Genomic DNA, 17,904 nt, shown 5'->3' with positions numbered 1-17,904 from the left:
CCCGAAGTGGTGCAAACTGGCTGAATCCCACCACTGCCTACAACTAAAACTGGGTGTCAGGGTTCCAAGGAACAACCCCAACAAAATAAAGCTCTGAGGCTTGAGGTTCCTCAAAGTTCCAATTTATTAGAGATGTCATGTTGGCACATCTGGGAAAACCCGAAACTGAAAGCTTCCAGGTTTTCCACACCCAGTTGACAGTTCACAGCCCTGCCTCACACCCACAAGTTCATCACATTGTCCAATCAACTCTTCACACTCAACTGGATACAATCTTCAGGCAGTCTCCGTCAGACGCAGGGTGTCCTTGAATAGGGAATGTTGTTATGACTAACTTTCTACCGCTCCAACAACAACCCCCTCCCAACTTCCCCAGCTAAAATATGCGGCAGTTAAGAAGCAAAAAGAAAACGGCCTTCCAAAACTGACACCAGGACTGGGAATTTTGGCTGTAAGCTACAACAGTTGTAAGTCAAAGGCGCACACATGACCCGACTTCTCTTTTTGTGTGTGTTTGTGTGTGTTTGGGGGGGGTTGTTGAGCAAACCGCACAACGGTCATTCTGAATCCATTCCCCCCAATGGGAAAGGGGTTCTTTTCGTCAGAAACCGGCCCCCCAAAATATTGCAAATGGTGTTCCCCAAAGCACCCGAAATTAAGACTCCGAGGTGGGGGCTCACAATCTTTTTTATGACAACTGGGAGTGGTTGATTGGCTGTGAAGCAAACTTTCTGAGGCTGTCGTAACTCCGAGCCATTGTTAAGCGATTGGTCGTAACTCGAGGACTACCTAGGCAGGCAATTTTATTTTTTTTAAAAAATTTTTCTCTAGGTCTGCATCGTCGAATCCTCGGGACGAAGGATACTCCTGCTCGCTGGCTTTGGTATCTGCACAATTGCCGGCATTCTCTTGACTATGTCTTTACAACTTCAGGTGGGTCATTCCCTAAAAAGTCTTATTTTTATTTTTTATTTTTATTTTTTGAGGCAACCTGGGGAGATTTGGGGAAAGCTGAGACATTTTTCCCTCCGGACTTGATGGCCAAAATTTTATGCCGCTAACTAAAATGTTCTGTTAAGGGAATTTTGACGCTGTTTTCACCAATGTTCTTGCCGGCGGTTGTTAAGTGAACCGTTGGATTTTTCAGGTTAGTAACACTCTGTCATTAAGTGAATCGGGCTTGGCTCGTCAGGAGGTCGCCAAAGGGGATCACGTGACCACCAGCCCCCCCGGAGGACACCGCCACCATCATAAATATGAGTTAGTGGCCAACAGTCTGAATTTGGATCGCGCGGCCAGGGGGAGGCGGCAATGGTCATAAGCGTAAAAAACGGTCGTAAAGTGACTCTTTTCAGCATCATCGTAACTCTGAATGGTCACTAACCCAATTGTTTGTAAGTCAGCTTGTCGATTATGCTCCCTGGGGAAATTTGCCTGAATATTTTTCATTTATTTAAATGCGTTGGCCCCGGAAATTAATGCTTCGCGGCTCCCAGGAGGGCTGCGATGAATAGCGATATAGAGAAAGGGAAGTTTTAAAAGAGATCCGCGTCCTGATTTTGTGGGGTTATTTTTACCTCCGGCAGAAAAACATTCCCACCATGGCATATCTGAGTGTCTCATTCCACACCATCTTCCTTATCGGACAAGCTACCGGTCCCAGTAAGTAGCCTTGCCAGGGGCGTTGCAAACTTAAAGGGGTGCATCTTTTGAACTCGGGTCCATTAGAAAACATATATATATAAACATATATGTTTTCTGAGGTTTTCGTGGGTGTTTGTATGTAGGTCTTTGGTTATTCGGGTTTTCTCCTGCGTAAAATTGGAGGTGTCTTGGCGACGTTTCGACGAAGTCTCATTCGTCATCTTCAGGCTTCAGCTTTGTGCTTCTGGGAGCGATATATATATATATATATATATATCTTGGGCAGATCAGTGGTTGAAATGTACTGTCTTTGCACCCAGACCCGGTTCCCAACGTGCTGGTAGCCGAGTATTTCCTCCAGACGTGCCGGTCCACGGCTTTTGTGATCTCTGGAAGCATCCACTGGATATGCAAATTCCTCATTATTGTAACGTATCTCCACATGGAAGTGAGTCCTTTTTTTAAAAAAAAATATATATCTTTTTTTTTTTTTTGGCTTGCTTTGACCGACCCTCACCGTCTCTGGGTCTGTCGCTGGTTTCATGTAGCCACGCCCACGTTCAGTGTTGACCCCGCCCACTGCTTGACGCCTTCCCAACTCTGGGTACCATCCCTCCTGTTTGACTTAGCCCCACCCATCCTTGAGCATAACCCCACCCACTTTGATCTATCCCCACCCATCTCCTGTCATAGCCCCACCCTGCCTCGGTCATAGCCCCGCCCACTTTGATTTAGCCCCACCCATTCCGGGTACCAGCCCTCCTATTTTGACTTAGTTCCACTCATCCTCAGTCTTAGCCCCACCCAGTTTGACTTGGCTCCACCCCATCCTTGCCCGTAGCCCCACCCACTTTGACCTAACCCCACACCTTCTGGGTGCCAGCCCTCCTATTTGACACAGCCCCACTCATCCTCAGTCCATGCCCCAGCCATCCTCTGTCATAGCCCCACCCTGCCTTGGTCATAGCCCCACTCACTTTGACTTAGCCACACCCATTCTGGGTACCATTCCTCCTGTTTGACTTAGCCCCACCCATCCTCCATCCTAGCCCCACCCATAGTTGTAAGCCCCACCAATTCTGGGTGGCAGCCCTCCAGTTTGACTTAGTTCCACTCATCCTCAGTCTTGGCCCCACCCGCTTTGACTGGGCCCCACCCACCCTCATTCTTAGCCCCGCCCACTTCTTGACTGGGCCCCACCCATTCCCGAATCCCTTCTCCGCCCACTTTGACATAGCCCCGCCCATTCTGGCAATCACCCCCACCCCATCCACTCCTTGATGCCTCTCCACCTACTTGTCCATAGCTCCACCCACTCTCACTCTAGACCTACCCACTCTTTCGTCTAGCCCCACCCTTTCCATACAACGCCCAAGACCTTGTCTTCAACGGAGCATAAGTTGGGATAGAAAGTGAAAATAAGGGCTCCTGGCCCAGATGTTGAACGAATGGACCAGTGGTGGGTTGCCCCCGGTTCGGTAGTAAAACCGGCGGGAGTCCCTGCCCACCGACCCGGATGTCATCATAGGCGATCAGCGCATGTGATTCCCGTTGCGAAGCGGTAGTAAAAGTAAATAGAAGCCACACCTGGAGTGGACCTCTCTTCAGTCCCACCACAAATCTTCTTCTCTAGAAGATGGGGTCTGCTCCTGGATCACTTCAGAGTTAAAGCTCCTGAGTTTTGGTTCAAACTCTCCTGCTGGGTGGAGGAGGAGGAGGAGGAGGAGAGGCAGGACTTCTTCTCTTTTGGTGGAGGGCAGAAGATATAACTCTATAAAGATGGATCCGTACCATGACTTCCTTTCTCTTCCTAGACTGACCTGGAACCCTACAGCTTTCTCTTCTTCTGGCCGTTCAACATCATCACCATTTTATACATAGCCAAGATGATCCCCGAGACCAAGGATAGAAGTTTTCTGGAGATTAGGAGGGTCCTGTCTCGCCATCTGGCCCAACAGTCTTAAATGGTGGACCTGGGACCTTCTCTGCGGACCCTCTGGACTGCCTTTCCGTCAAGGGAAGATGGGCTTATGAGATCTCCTCTTAGTTGGAGGAGATCTCCTCTTCCAGCCCCACCCCACCCCACCCCAGACGTCGAGCTGTGGAGGTGGATCCATCAGCAGAAGGTTGAGGAGCACCCAGTATTTCCTTCAGTTGGATGATCCTTGATGGCTGGGAGGATCGGATCTTCTCTGTTGACCTTTCACAGGGGACAATTTGGAAAGACCTTGTTCACTTGACGCCAGACGTCCCAACAGGATCCTGGAGACATTGAAACGCATTCCGGGTGTTTTGGGCAAATTTTTCTGGAACTTTCCTTCAGTTTTAACTACTGTTTTCTGTTTGAGGTTGAGTTGACCCAAACTTCCTCCGCGGTTTGTTTGCTTTTAAAATATTGTTTTAATAATAATAATAATAATAATAATAATAATAATAATAATAATAATAATAATAGTAATAGTAGTAATAATAGTAATAGTAATAGTAATAATAATAATAATAAAAAATTTAATAAATAATCTTGCACGTTGTATGTTCTTTTGTGGTTCTCGCATGGTCTTTTATTTATTTGGAGGAGGAAATGAAGTGTTGAAAAAATCGAGAGGGAACGGAAAAGGGAGTGAAATTTTGGATTTAGACGTTGGGAGTCAGAAGGCAGAATTGGGGGGGGGGGCTTGGAAAATGTAAGGTTTTTGAATGCAGCTCAGAATCTGATAATTCCAATGAAACGGAACAGGAGTCTACTGATAAACAGGAGTTATTTCTAGCTACTGGGCGACCCTTTTTAGTCTCCCAGCTTAAACAACACGCGCAAAAAAACTTTCCCCAATTTCTTACAGTCTTACACAGCTTGCACTGACCGTCATGGTGTGAGAAACATTATTTCGTATCCCGCACAAACCTCGCGGCTTTCTCAGCGCTTCTGCGAACAACGGACCTTAAGAAGGGGGAAAGAAATACATTTTTTCCGGCATATAACTCGGAGCTTTGTTAGCGTTATTATTTCCCATCAGGTTGCTGAGAATACTCATTCTAAGTTACAAGCAAGGCTACCTGGCAGAAGCCACGTTTTGCATTTCACAAGTTACTTTAGCTCCTTGGCAATTCGCCTAGAGCAGGGGTCAGCAACTCGTGGCTCTGGAGCCGCATGTGGCTCTGGAGCCGTATGCGGCTCTTTCATCACTCTGCTGTGGCTCCCTGTCGCTGATCGGCTCCACAATTGATAGGGCTTTCGGTTAGGGTAGGTAGAGGAAAAAGGATGCTGTGCTAGGAGACTCGGGGGGGGGGGGGGGGGGAACCAGACTTCTGGTCGGCTTCAGAATTGAATGAGGGGTTTCTGGTTCGGACCTTTGTGGCTCTTTGAGTGTTTAAGGTTGCCGACACCTGGCCTAGAGGCTTTATCTATGCATACGGCACATTAGGTTAGGTTAGGTTAGGTTAGGTTAGGTTAGGTTAGAATAGAATAGAATAGAATAGAATAGAATAGAATAGAATAGAATAGAATAGAATAGAATAGAATAGAATAGAATAGAATAGAATAGAATAGAATTTATTGGCCAAATGTGATTGGACACACAAGGAATTTGTTTTGGTGCATATGCTCTCAGTGTACATAAAAGAAAAAGAAAAAAAAACCTTCATCAAAGGTACAACATTTACAACACAAATGATGGTCATAGGTTGCAATTTAACCCTTAATGATAGCAAAAAAAAGTTGCAATCATACAGTCATAAGTGGAAAGAGATTGGTGATGAAAACGATGAGAAGATTAATAGTAGTGCAGACTTAGTGAATAGTTTGACAGTGTTGAGGGAATTATTTGTTTAGCAGAGTGATGGCGTTCAGGGGGAAAAAATGTCCTTGTGTCTAGTTGTTCTGGTGTGTAGTGTGTTCTATAGCGTCGTTTTGAGGGTAGGAGTTGAAACAGTTTATGTCCAGGATGCGAGGGATCTGCAAATATTTTCACGGCCCTCTTCTTGATTCGTGCAGTATACAGGTCCTCAATGGAAGGCAAGTTGGTAGCAATTATTTTTTCTGGAGTTCTAATGATCCTCTGAAGTCTGTGTCTGTCTTGTTGGGTTGCAGAACCGAACCAGACAGTTATAGAGGTTAAAATAGAGGTTACAATGGAGTTCAGCTCAGCAGGGATTCAAAAGTCAAGTGAGGCACACTCTGTGTATGCTCTAAAATCCTTTCAAAAACATAAGAAATCGCCTTTTATTTTATCTCCTTGGTTTACTTGGCAATACGACTATTAAATATAGTTAACTCAGGTTTTCTCCGTAGGGGAAAGCTTTCTAAGATATTATCATTTTATTTTTAAAACTCTGCCTAGAAGGAAGAAATACAGTCCTGGATTTACGACCTCAATGGAGCCCCCCAAATGTGCGTTGTGCTAAGCGAGACATTCGTTAAGTGAACTTTGCCCCATTTTACGACCCTCTTTGCCACCGTTGCTAAGTAAATCGCTACAGCAAGTGAATAGCACAGTTGTGGTTTTCTCCACTGACTTGGCTTCTCAGAAGGCGACCGCATAAACCCAGGACACTACGACCGTCGTAACTGACTCACCGTCATAACATGAGACTATTGCCTTACACAATGTAAGCCGCCCTGAGTCTTCGGAGAAAGGCGGGATATAAATGTAAATAATAAATAAATAAGTAAATAAGTAAATAAGTAAATAAATAAATATCCCCGAAACTTGCCTGAGCGGCGGGGAGGGAGGGCGGGGTTGGACTAGATAACCTCCAAGGTCCCTTCCATTATTCTATTCCTATTATTCTGCGTTCTGATATCCCCCTAGCCCCATAGTTTGAAACCGGCAAGCCACTTCTCCAACAGGAAATAGATTTCTCGCGAGAAAAGGGAAAAAAAAAAGAAAGAAAAGTTTTTCCATCTTGTATCTGGAGCGCCGGGCTTTCGGAGTCATGCTCCGCAGAACAACAACCCTGCCAGGTAGAGCTCCTCTTTCATACCTTTGAGTAGGCAGTTTTCTTTGCTGTTTCTGGCTCATTTCTGAGTTCCTGGCACGGTGACCCCCTTCCATTCTGGCGGGGCTCTGCCAAGTCTCCTCTTTTTTAAAATAATAAATAATAAATAATAATAATAATATGAGAGAACTTGAATCTTGGCGTGTCTTCTAACGGTCAACTGTTTTGCTTCTAGAATCTTGTCAGTTTCCCTGCCTGATTGGCTTGGAATCCACAGCTCTTTCCAACAATCCACAGCCGAAGGGCCGGTTGGTAGCTGTGTTTCTTCTCCCCTCCCCTTGCTAGGGGGGAGATGGGGCTTCCCCATTCAGGAGCAGTCTACCTGCAAAAAAGTGGGGAAGGGGTAAAAGGGCATCGGGGAAAAGGCCAAGGAAAATCCAGCCTGGCTTTTCTTCTGAGCTGCCCAGAGGTCTAAATTGGGTTGATAAATCCTTTTTCAAAAGGTCTGGTTTTTTGTTTTTTTTAAAATCTCTTAAATAGAGGGAGCTGTACGGTCGGAGAGTCCTGAGTTCGAATCCTCGTTTCCCCAAAGCGATGGATCTAGATCCAGAAAAGGCCAAAGGGATTAGCCCAAGGTACCTCAGTCAGGTGAGCTGGGTTTTTGCTCTCGTCGCGTCGAGGCGGTTGTGGGGCGTGTCGTGACACACACACACACACACCCTCCCCCGATCAGTGCATTATCCCGAAACGGGTTTCCGAGGCGGGTAGTCCTCGGCCTTACGACCACCATTGAGCCCAACGCTTCCGTTGCTCAATGGTGGTCGTAAGGGAGAAGCTTTGAGAAGTGAATGTTGTCCCCCGTTTTGCTGACCCCACCCCTCCCTCCCTCTCTGTCTCTCTGTCTCTCTCTCTCTCTCTTTGTCTCTCTCCTTTTTGGCAGGAACTGACCAGGCCACTGATAACCATGACAATCATCTTAACCTTCGGGTCCTCCTTCCAATATGGTTACAATCTCTGGGTGGTGAACCATCCCGCATGGGTGAGTGGGGGCCCTGTGGGCAACGGTGGACAATTCAGACTTTTTTCTTTTTTGCTACCGGTTCTGTGGGTGTGGCTTGGTGGGCGTGAGGTGGCTCGGTGGGTGTGGCTTGGTGGGCGTGGCAGGGAAGGATACTGCAAAATCCCCATTCCCATTTCACTCCGGGGGGAAGGATACTGTAAAATCCCCATTCCCATCCCACTCCGGGGGAAGGATACTGCAAAATCCCCGTTCCCACCCCACTGCAGGGGAAGGATACTGCAAAATCCCCATTCCTGTCCCACTCCGGGGGAAGGACACTGCAAAATCCCCATTCCCACCCAACTCCAGGGGAAGGTCACTGCAAAATCCCCATTCCCACCCAACTCCAGGGGAAGGACACTGCAAAATCCCCATTCCCACCCAACTCCGTAGGGGAAAGCTTTCTAAGATATTATCATTTTATTTTTAAAACTCTGCCTAGAAGGAAGAAATACAGTCCTGGATTTATGTATGAACCTCAATGGAGCCCCCCAAAATGTGCGTTGCTAAACGAGACATTCGTTAAGTGAACTTTGCCCCATTTTACGACCCTCTTTGCCACCGTTGCTAAGTAAATCGCTACAGCAAGTGAATAACACAGTTGTTAAGTTTGGTTTTCTCCACTGACTTGGCTTCTCAGAAGGCGACCGCATAAACCCAGGACACTACGACCGTCGTAACTGACTCACCGTCATAACATGAGACCATTGCCTTACACAATGTAAGCCGCCCTGAGTCCTTCGGGAGAAGGCGGTATACAAATTAAATTATTATTATGACATCAGGGTAAGGCCAAGGAAAATCCAGCCTGGCTTTTCTTCTGAGCTGCCCAGAGGTCTAAATTGGGTTGATAATCCTTTTCAAAAGGTCTGTTGTTGTTGTTATTATTATTATGACATCAGGGTAAGGCCAAGGAAAATCCAGCCTGGCTTTTCTTCTGAGCTGTCCAGAGGTCTAAATTGGGTTGATAATCCTTTTTCAAAAGGTCTGTTGTTGTTGTTATTATTATTATGACATCAGGGTAAGGCCAAGGAAAATCCAGCCTGGCTTTTCTTCTGAGCTGTCCAGAGGTCTAAATTGGGTTGATAATCCTTTTTCAAAAGGTCTGTTGTTGTTGTTGTTTTTTAAATCTCTTAAATAGAGGGAGCTGTACGGTGGGAGAGTCCTGAGTTCGAATCCTCGTTTCCCCAAAGCGATGGATCTAGATCCAGAAAAGGCCAAAGGGATTAGCCCAAGGTACCTCAGTCAGGTGAGCTGGGTTTTTGCTCTCGTCGCGTCGAGGCGGTTGTGGGGCGTGTCGTGACACACACACACACACACCCTCCCCCGATCAGTGCATTATCCCGAAACGGGTTTCCGAGGCGGGTAGTCCTCGGCCTTACGACCACCATTGAGCCCAACGCTTCCGTTGCTCAATGGTGGTCGTAAGGTGGGTCGTAAGGGAGAAGCTTTGAGAAGTGAATGTTGTCCCCCGTTTTGCTGACCCCACCCCTCCCTCCCTCTCTGTCTCTCTGTCTCTCTCTCTCTCTCTCTCTCCTTTTTGGCAGGAACTGACCAGGCCACTGATAACCATGACAATCATCTTAACCTTCGGGTCCTCCTTCCAATATGGTTACAATCTCTGGGTGGTGAACCATCCCGCATGGGTGAGTGGGGGCCCTGTGGGCAACGGTGGACAATTCAGACTTTTTTTTTTTTTACTACTGGTTCTGTGGGTGTGGCTTGGTGGGCGTGAGGTGGCTCGGTGGGTGTGGCTTGGTGGGCGTGGCAGGGGAAGGATACTGCAAAATCCTCATTCCCATTTCACTCCGGGGGGAAGGATACTGTAAAATCCCCATTCCCATCCCACTCCGGGGGAAGGATACGGCAAAATCCCCGTTCCCACCCCACTGCAGGGGAAGGATACTGCAAAATCCCCATTCCTGTCCCACTCCGGGGGAAGGACACTGCAAAATCCCCATTCCCACCCAACTCCAGGGGAAGGTCACTGCAAAATCCCCATTCCCACCCAACTCCAGGGGAAGGACACTGCAAAATCCCCATTCCCACCCCACTCTGGGGAGAACTGATACTGCAAAATCCCCATTCCCACCCCACTCCGGGAGGGAAGGATACTGCAAAATCCCCATTCCCACCCCACTCTGGGGCCAGCCAGAGGGGGCATTTGCCGGTTCTCCGAACCACTCGAATTTCCCGCTACCGGTTCGCCCGAACCTGTCAGAACCTGCTGGATTTCACCCCTGCCTGTGGGGTACAGGTACCACCCGTACCTGTACCCCACCATTTCCCTTTTTGGATGGGTCCCCAGACGTCCAAAGGGTCGACCCTTGTCTGCTGCTGCTGAACACGCCGTTTTCTGTCCAGCTGATCCAAGACTATTACAACAACACTTTGAGGATGAAGAGGAAGGAATTTCACCATGCGACTTTGCTGTATGTCTTGACCAACGTCATCTACTCGGTGGGAGGCATCACTGGGTCTCTTATGGTTTGCCCCATGGCCGATAACTGCGGCAGGTAATAATACGAGACGCCTGGTGAAATAAACCCGCCAAGGGATGAAATCTGAACTGGTTTACTACCGGTTCGCTGGCTGCGTCGGCCAGGTGCGCGTGCACGCAGCGCCCGCCTAAAGGAGGCATGGGGTAAGTAGAACGGTGCGCGTGGGCTGGTCAGCTGTGGCGCGCGATCTTTTTTTTTTACCTTTGAAAAGCATTTTTTTTACAACCTCTTCGGCCAAAGAGGTTGTAAAAAAAATGCTTTTAAAAGGAAAAAAAAAGGCTCTGACGATCGCGCGGCTCAGCTGGGGTCATCAAAGCCTTTTTTAAAATCTTTTAAAAGCGTGTTTTGTACAACCTCTTCCGCCAAAGAGGTTGAAGAAAAAATGCTTTTAAAAGGAAAAAAAAAGGCTCTGACGATTGCGCGGCTCAGCTGGGATCGTCAAAGCCTTTTTTAAAATCTTTTAAAAGCATGTTTTGTACAACCTCTTCCGCCAAAGAGGTTGTAGAAAAAATGCTTTTAAAAGGAAAAAAAAAGGCTCTGACGATCGCGCGGCTCAGCTGGGGTCGTCAAAGCCTTTTTTTAAATCTTTTAAAAGCGTGTTTTGTACAACCTCTTCCGCCAAAGAGGTTGTAGAAAAAATGCTTTTAAAAGGAAAAAAAAAGGCTCTGACGATCGCGCGGCTCAGCTGGGGTCATCAAAGCCTTTTTAAAAATCTTTTAAAAGCGTGTTTTGTACAACCTCTTCCGCCAAAGAGGTTGTAAAAAAAAATGCTTTTAAAAGTAGGAAAAAAAAGGCTTTGACGATTGCGCGGCTCAGCTGGGGATGGGCGAGGTGGGGGGGCAGGGATTTTTGTTACCAGTTCTCCAAACCACCCATCGCCATCGCTACTGGATCGGTCGATCCGGTCTGAACTGGCCCTCTTCGGTCGTTGCCTCCCCCCCAGTTGTAAATCCATCCTCGTTGACCGTCATAAATACGAGTCGGTTGCCAAGTGTCTGAATTCTGACCACTTGACCATGGGGTTTGCTGCAATGGTTATAAGTGTGAGAAATGGTCAGTACTGTTGTAACTTTGAACGGTCACTGAACGAGCTGTCGTAAGTCGAGGACTTCCTGTATTTCTATTTTTCTTTCAGGAAGGGTGCCCTAGTGATAGCGAACCTCTTAGCTTTCATTTCCGCCATCTTTATGGGTTTTTCAACCATCGTCCACACTTACGAATACGCCATTTTTTCACGCCTGCTTTGCGGGATCTGCTCAGGTAAGAAAGACTGAACGTTTTTGGTTTCGGGGGGGAAAAACATGGTTAGGTGGCAACTAGAAGCCGTCTCGCCACGAATGTTGGCTGAAAAACGTTGCGCGTTGCTCCTTTCTGCCTGGAGCTGCTTGAGGGGAAAAGGAAGAAAATACTCTTTGCATGCTCAGAGGCACCTTGAAGTCCATCTCAGCTAAACTCGTTTCATGTCTCTTCAAAATTCGGTGTATTTTCTCCCCACCCTCCCCCCATCGGTCGATGCGAGGAATGGAGTTTAAGATTTTTTCCCCCCCTTGGGGGGAAATTGAGACATGAAGAATTACAATAATGATGCATTAGTGTGTCCATCGATGTCTTATTTTGATAGCAGAGGATTGGATGTGGGCTTGCTGTGTAAAATACAAAATGGGCGAAGTGAACATCTGCAAATGTCAGATTCGCCCGGAGATCATTAGGCTCCTCTCCATCTCCCACTTCGCCCGGAGATCATTAGGCTCCTCTCCGTCTCCCACTTCGCCCGGAGATCATTAGGCTCCTCTCCGTCTCCCCCTTCGCCCAGAGATCATTAGGCTCCTCTCCGTCTCCCCCTTTGCCCGGAGATCATTAGGCTCCTCTCCGTCTCCCACTTCGCCCGGAGATCATTAGGCTCCTCTCCATCTCCTCCTTCGCCCGGAGATCATTAGGCTCCTCTCCGTCTCCTCCTTCGCCCGGAGATCATTAGGCTCCTCTCCGTCTCCCCCTTCGCCCAGAGATCATTAGGCTCCTCTCCGTCTCCCCCTTCGCCCGGAGATCATTAGGCTCCTCTCCATCTCCTCCTTCGCCCGGAGATCATTAGGCTCCTCTCCGTCTCCCCCTTCGCCTGGAGATCATTAGCCTCCTCTCTGTCTCCCACTTCGCCCGGAGATCATTAGGCTCCTCTCTGTCTCCCCCTTCGCCCGGAGATCATTAGCCTCCTCTCCGTCTCCCCCTTCGCCCGGAGATCATTAGCCTCCTCTCCGTCTCCCCCTTCGCCCGGAGATCATTAGGCTCCTCTCCATCTCCTCCTTCGCCCAGAGATCATTAGGCTCCTCTCCATCTCCTCCTTCGCCCGGAGATCATTAGGCTCCTCTCCGTCTCCCCCTTCGCCCGGAGATCATTAGGCTCCTCTCCATCTCCCACTTCGCCTGGAGATCATTAGGCCCCTCTCCGTCTCCCACTTCGCCCGGAGATCATTAAGCTCCTCTCTGTCTCCCACTTTAAACCAGGGATCTTCTCCTGTGCCGTACCGTTGTACCTTGTTGAAATCGCTCCCCGAAATTTAAGAGGGGGCATCATGAACATGTCAATGGTTGCCGTTACTGGTGGGGTCCTGTTATCGCAGATCCTTGGCCTCCATGAGATCCTAGGCACCGAGAGAAGTAAGTCGGAAGGGCAGGTTGGGATATCTAGCGAGGGTTCAAGGATCGGGCCATGTTGGTGACTCGGTTTCTTCTCCTGTCGCAGAATGGGCCATCTTGCTGAGTTTAACTGGGATTTTTGCGGTGTCCCAACTCTTCATACTGCCCAAGTTCCCCGAAAGTCCACGCTTTCTGTTGATTCAGAGGAAGAACGAGGAGAAAGCAAGACAAGGTATAATAATAACAGAATAACGGAAGGGACCTTGGAGGTCTTCTAGTCCAACCCCCTGCTTAGGCAGGAAATCCTACCACCACTTCAGACAAGTAGTCATCCAATCTCATCTTAAAAACGTCCAGTGTTGGAGCATTCACAACTTCTGGAGGCAAATTGTGCCACGGATTCATTGTTCTCACCATCAGGAAATTTCTCCTTAGTTCTAAAGTTGCTTCTCTCCTTGATCCGTTTCCACCCGTTGCTTCTTGTCCTGCCCTCGGGTGCTTTAGGAGCAGGGGTCTCCAACCTTGGTCCCTTTAAGACTTGTGGACTTCAACTCCCAGAGTCCCTCAGGCAGCAAAGCTTTGAAGTCCACAAGTCTTAAAGGGACCAAGGTTGGAGACCCCTGCTTTGGAGAATAGCTTGGCTCCCTCTTCTTTGGGGCAGCCCCTGAGATATTGGAACACTGCTATCATGTCATCCCTAGTCCTTCTTTTCATGGAACTAGACATGCCCAGTGTCGTGTCCCACTCCTCCGCTGACGGCCGGGTCAGGGAAATCCGAATCAGGCGTGCCTCTGCAGCTCTGCCAAAGTCCTAGCAAAGTCCTCAGGGCAGGCAGGAGACCAGAAAGTGACTTCAGCAAGATATGTTTAGACTTTGCCTGACTCAGAGAATGCCAGAAAGCAGATCCTTTATATAGGCCATGGGGTGTGGCTCCATGACTCAGCACTTATCCAGGCCTGCCCCTCCCTTCCTTCTGTTGCCTCCGCCTATCAAGTCTTCTGAAGCGAGGGTCACTCCAGTCTGCAGCTGTTGGCAATTGACCTCCCTCAGGCTCACATGCTGTGGAGGAGGGGGAGGGGTCTAGTTGCTCCGTTTGCCTGGGCATGGAGCCAGGACTGGGGCTGAGGCTTCTCTTCAGCCTGTCTGGGCATGGAGCCAGGGCTGGGGCCGGGAGGCATACTAGGACATTCCTCCGTGTTCGGAAGCAGATAAGAAGGCCCCGGCTGTGGTGAGATCGGACAAGACACAACACCCAGTTTCAGGTAACACCAGCTCCAATCTTCCCGACAGACCTGTACGCTGGGCCCTGTCTAGCAAAACAAAAATTCAGTGTAGTACATTTAGACAAGACCAACTGAAAGGACACATACGGATGAGGTGAAACCTGGCTTAATAGCGGTAACTCGTGAGAGTGATCTTGGAATCCTAGTGGACAATCAATTAAATATGAGCCAGCTGTGTGCAGCAGCTACCAAAAAACCCAATGCAATCCTACATTGCATTAAGAGAGGGATTGAATCAAGATCAAGTGAGGTATTAATACCGCTCCATGAAACCTTGTTAAGACCACACCTGGAATAGTGCATTCCAGTTTTGGTCACTACACTATAAAAAAAGGTGTTGAGACTCTAGAAAGAGTGCAGAGAAGAGCAACCAAGATGATGGAGGGACAGGGGGGCTGGAGGCCTAAAACGTATGAAGAGTGGTGTTGATTTGTATCAAGAAAGCAGCAGTGGTCTTGAATCACAAGACTGGGTATGTAGGAATGGAAGGATGGGTATTGTCCCATATGTGCCTGGCACCTAAAAAAAATAATAATCAAATTTTGAAGTCCTAGTGGACAACCATTTAGATATGAGCCAGCTGTGTACAGCAGCTGCCAAAAAAGCCAACACAGTTCTGGGCTGCATAAACAGAGGGATAGAATCAAGATCACGTGAAGTGTTAATACCACTTTATAAGGCCTTGGTAAGGCCACACTTGGAATACTTCATTCAGTTTTGGTTGCCACGATGTAAAAAAGATGTGGAGACTCTAGAAAGAGCGCAGAGAAGAGCAACAAAGAGGATTAGGGGACTGGAGGCTAAAACATATGAAGAATGGTTGCAGGAACTGGGGATGTCTATTTTGATGAAAAGAAGGACTAGGGGAGACATGAGACCAGTCTTCCAATATCTCAGGGGTTGCCCCAAAGAAGAGGGAGTCAAACTATTCTCCAAAGCACCTGAGAGCAGGACAAGAAGCAACGGGTGGAAACTCATCAAGGAGAGAAGCAACCTAGAACTAAGGAGAAATTTCCTGACAGTGAGAACAATTAATCAGTGGAACAACTTGCCACCAGAAGTTGTGAATGCTCCAACACTGGAAATTTTTAAGAAGATGTTGGATAACCATTTGTCTGAAATGGTGTAGGGTTTCCTGCCTAAGCAGGGGGTTGGACTAGAAGACCTCCAAGGTCCCTTCCAACTCCGTTATTATGATTATGATACATCTTAAACCAGGGTCGCAAAGCCAGTCTGAAAAATTGTACCTTCAGCTCTGAGGTGGCTGAATTCACTTTGAGTAGGCAGATGTTTTGGTCCCGAGAAGCCAGATCCAATTCATCCATGAGATACGAACATCCCAAGATGTTCCATAACTGGTGTCAGAAAGAATTTGGATCTTTGTGGAGGGTCACAGTTCGCTATTGTTTGGATGATGCGGGCTGGGTTTTGAGCGTCTACAAACATGTTTTTTTGGGGTGTCCTTTTGCCCGTTTTCCCCTCCTGTCCCCCCACAGTCCTGAGGGTCTTACGAGCCAAGGAGGACGTTGAGGAAGAAATAGAAGAACTTCATCTAGAAGATATAGCTGAGATGGGAGAAAAGGAACTGAGCATATTGAACCGGCTGACGTACAAAGGTCTACGGAAGCAAATCGGTTACGTTATCCTCCTGATGGCCGGTCAACAATTCACAGGGATCAGCGCTGTAAGGCCCAGGCTGGGGCTGGCTTGAGGGGAGAAGAGGGAGGACTCCGGGACCTGCCAATTGGCCATTTGGGTTCTCCGCCCTGTCCTGCTATAAACCACCGGCCTCCTCAAAGAGATTTGGGGGCTACGATGACCCCCAGTTCTCAGATCACCTTGCTTATGGTAGCCGAGGAGTCTGGAAAATGAAGTTCTGAAGCATCTTCAACATCGGCACCATGGCATCAGTGGTGGGGGGGTGTTCTGTCCCCCCTCGCCTCCGTCCGAGCGATGACTTAATTAGCCGGCACTATCATCTCTGGCAGCAAACTAGCGAGCGTGTCTGCCAAGTGTCTCTGTTATCTCCCTTGATGACGATGAGTCACCCAGGAACAAACAGTACTTCAGCTCTAGTTAAGCAGTTGATTTGCCTGCTACGAAGAGGCATAGCAGCCCTCGCTGGTTTTATATCCTGTGGGGTGTGGCTCCATGACTCAGCACTTCCTAGGCCTGCCCCACCCCTGCTTCTGTTGTTCCCGCTTCTCCTGCCTCCGAAACCTAGGGTCCAGCCAGGCCTGATTGCCATCAGCCGGGTCTGAAGGCGTGGCCTGGGGGGGGAAGAGTCAGGGGACGGAGGCCTCGTTATCTCCTCCACCTGGCCTGCCTCTGGCTCCTGGAGCTGAGCCAGGGAAGCCGGTGTTCCCGAGGTAAGTCCTCAAGGCCTTTCCCCCTCACTTTCCAAGTCACTTTCTGGCAGGGGGCCCGGCTCGGGGGCCGCAGACACAACAGGGGGGATTTAGCCAATTCGGGCTGGTTCGGGCGAACCAGTCATTAAATTGCTGACTCGCCCTGCCCCGCCCCTTCCAGGAGTTCCCATGCGCCCCATTTTGGCTCTCAGGTAAGTGCAGGGAAGCCTCCTAGACCCAACTCTTAATTCCCAGGAGGCTTCAGGGAGGCTTCCTTTGCTCCTAGGAGGCTTCAGGGAGGCCAACTACTAGGCCCAAAATGGGGTGTGGCCACACCCACACCCCACCCAGCCCGTGATTAGGGCAGAGAACCAGCTGTTACATTATTTGAATCCCACCACTGCATGGCATATCAGAGACGACGGGCAGTTTTCTGATGCTTTCGAATTAAGGATAGCCCACAGAGGAGGTGTGCCAAACTCAAGGTCCGAGGCAGGAGGGAGGACGTATTCCAGCCTGTGGGGTGCTTAGATCGGAGCCGGGAGGCTGCGGCGGAAACAGTGAAGGACTGGCCCCATGGTGCCTGTGTCAGCGAAAAGGGCCCTTCCACACTCCGTTTTTTTGCCGGCAGAGAGTTGCAGCCATCACAGCCGAAAACGGAGCTCGGGAGCCTGTTTTCGCTGGCAGAGCACTCGGGCCATCACAGGTGTTCCCCCCACCCACCCCGACACGAGTGACATCATGCTGGCCACGCCCCCTGCCCTCCGCTCCGAGGTCAAACACAATTGTTAGCAGTGGTATTCTCTTTTTCCAGGTGTATTATTACTTCAAGATTATGTACACCAGCAAGTGGACGCACGGGTACAAACCTTGGTACATCGTCATCGTCTGCACCACCTTTGTCCTCCCGACCTTATTGTTTGTGGTGAGTTTTCCACCCTCCGCGTTTCTATCGACGGGGTTCCTCCTGTCCCAGTTTCATTCAAACCCGGTGGGGTTTTAGTCCAGAAAACCATCCGGTCGGAGCTGAAGAAGCTTCTGGGGTGAGAAGCAGGGGTGTGGGCCGCTGGGGGTTCGGGAGAACCTCTAGCTGAGATTCTGTGCAGTTCGGAGAACCCACAAATCTCACTCCTGGATGGCCCTGCCCTGCCCACCCCACCCTTCCTCTCCCAGGAGTTCTCACGCGGCCCGTTTTGGATGCAGGTAAGCGTAGGCCCTGCATGGAGGCTCAGGGAAGGCAAAAAATGGGCCTCTGGGACCTGGGGAGGCCGTTATTGCCTTTCTGGAGGCTTGAGGAAAGCCTCCGGAGCTCGGAGAGGCTACAAACAGCCCCCCTGTTGTGGTGTAGGAGGCTGACTATGCCTGGGGTGAAATGCTCCCGGTAGCAATGGCGGCGGGTGGTTCGGAGAACCGGTAGCAAAAATCCCTGCCCTCCCCACCCGCTCATGCCCAGCTGAGCCTTGCGATCATCAGAGGTTTTTTTTTTTAAACTTTTAAAAGCAT

The 17,904-nt window shown here is 49.2% G+C and overlaps 1 protein-coding gene across 1 annotated transcript in view; it reads left to right on the top strand.

The window, feature by feature from the left end:
- The window catches only part of LOC131187214 (uncharacterized), a 29,118-nt gene that overhangs the window by 5,169 nt on the left and 6,045 nt on the right, over window positions 1-17,904 (top strand). Inside the window, exons 8-18 of the mRNA XM_058161454.1 lie at window positions 832-933; window positions 1,587-1,662; window positions 1,965-2,092; window positions 7,120-7,227; window positions 8,781-8,888; window positions 10,004-10,155; window positions 11,276-11,400; window positions 12,639-12,791; window positions 12,877-13,002; window positions 15,550-15,737; window positions 17,216-17,326. Coding sequence (XP_058017437.1) covers window positions 832-933; window positions 1,587-1,662; window positions 1,965-2,092; window positions 7,120-7,227; window positions 8,781-8,888; window positions 10,004-10,155; window positions 11,276-11,400; window positions 12,639-12,791; window positions 12,877-13,002; window positions 15,550-15,737; window positions 17,216-17,326 — 1,377 coding nt within the window. The remainder of the gene's footprint in view (window positions 1-831; window positions 934-1,586; window positions 1,663-1,964; window positions 2,093-7,119; window positions 7,228-8,780; window positions 8,889-10,003; window positions 10,156-11,275; window positions 11,401-12,638; window positions 12,792-12,876; window positions 13,003-15,549; window positions 15,738-17,215; window positions 17,327-17,904) is intronic.

This window comes from Ahaetulla prasina, chromosome 18 (assembly GCF_028640845.1).
Source record: "Ahaetulla prasina isolate Xishuangbanna chromosome 18, ASM2864084v1, whole genome shotgun sequence".
Classification (NCBI taxonomy): Eukaryota; Metazoa; Chordata; class Lepidosauria; order Squamata; family Colubridae; genus Ahaetulla; species Ahaetulla prasina.
Note: the sequence above shows the minus strand (reverse complement) of the source record. Positions and strands in the feature narration are given on the sequence as shown.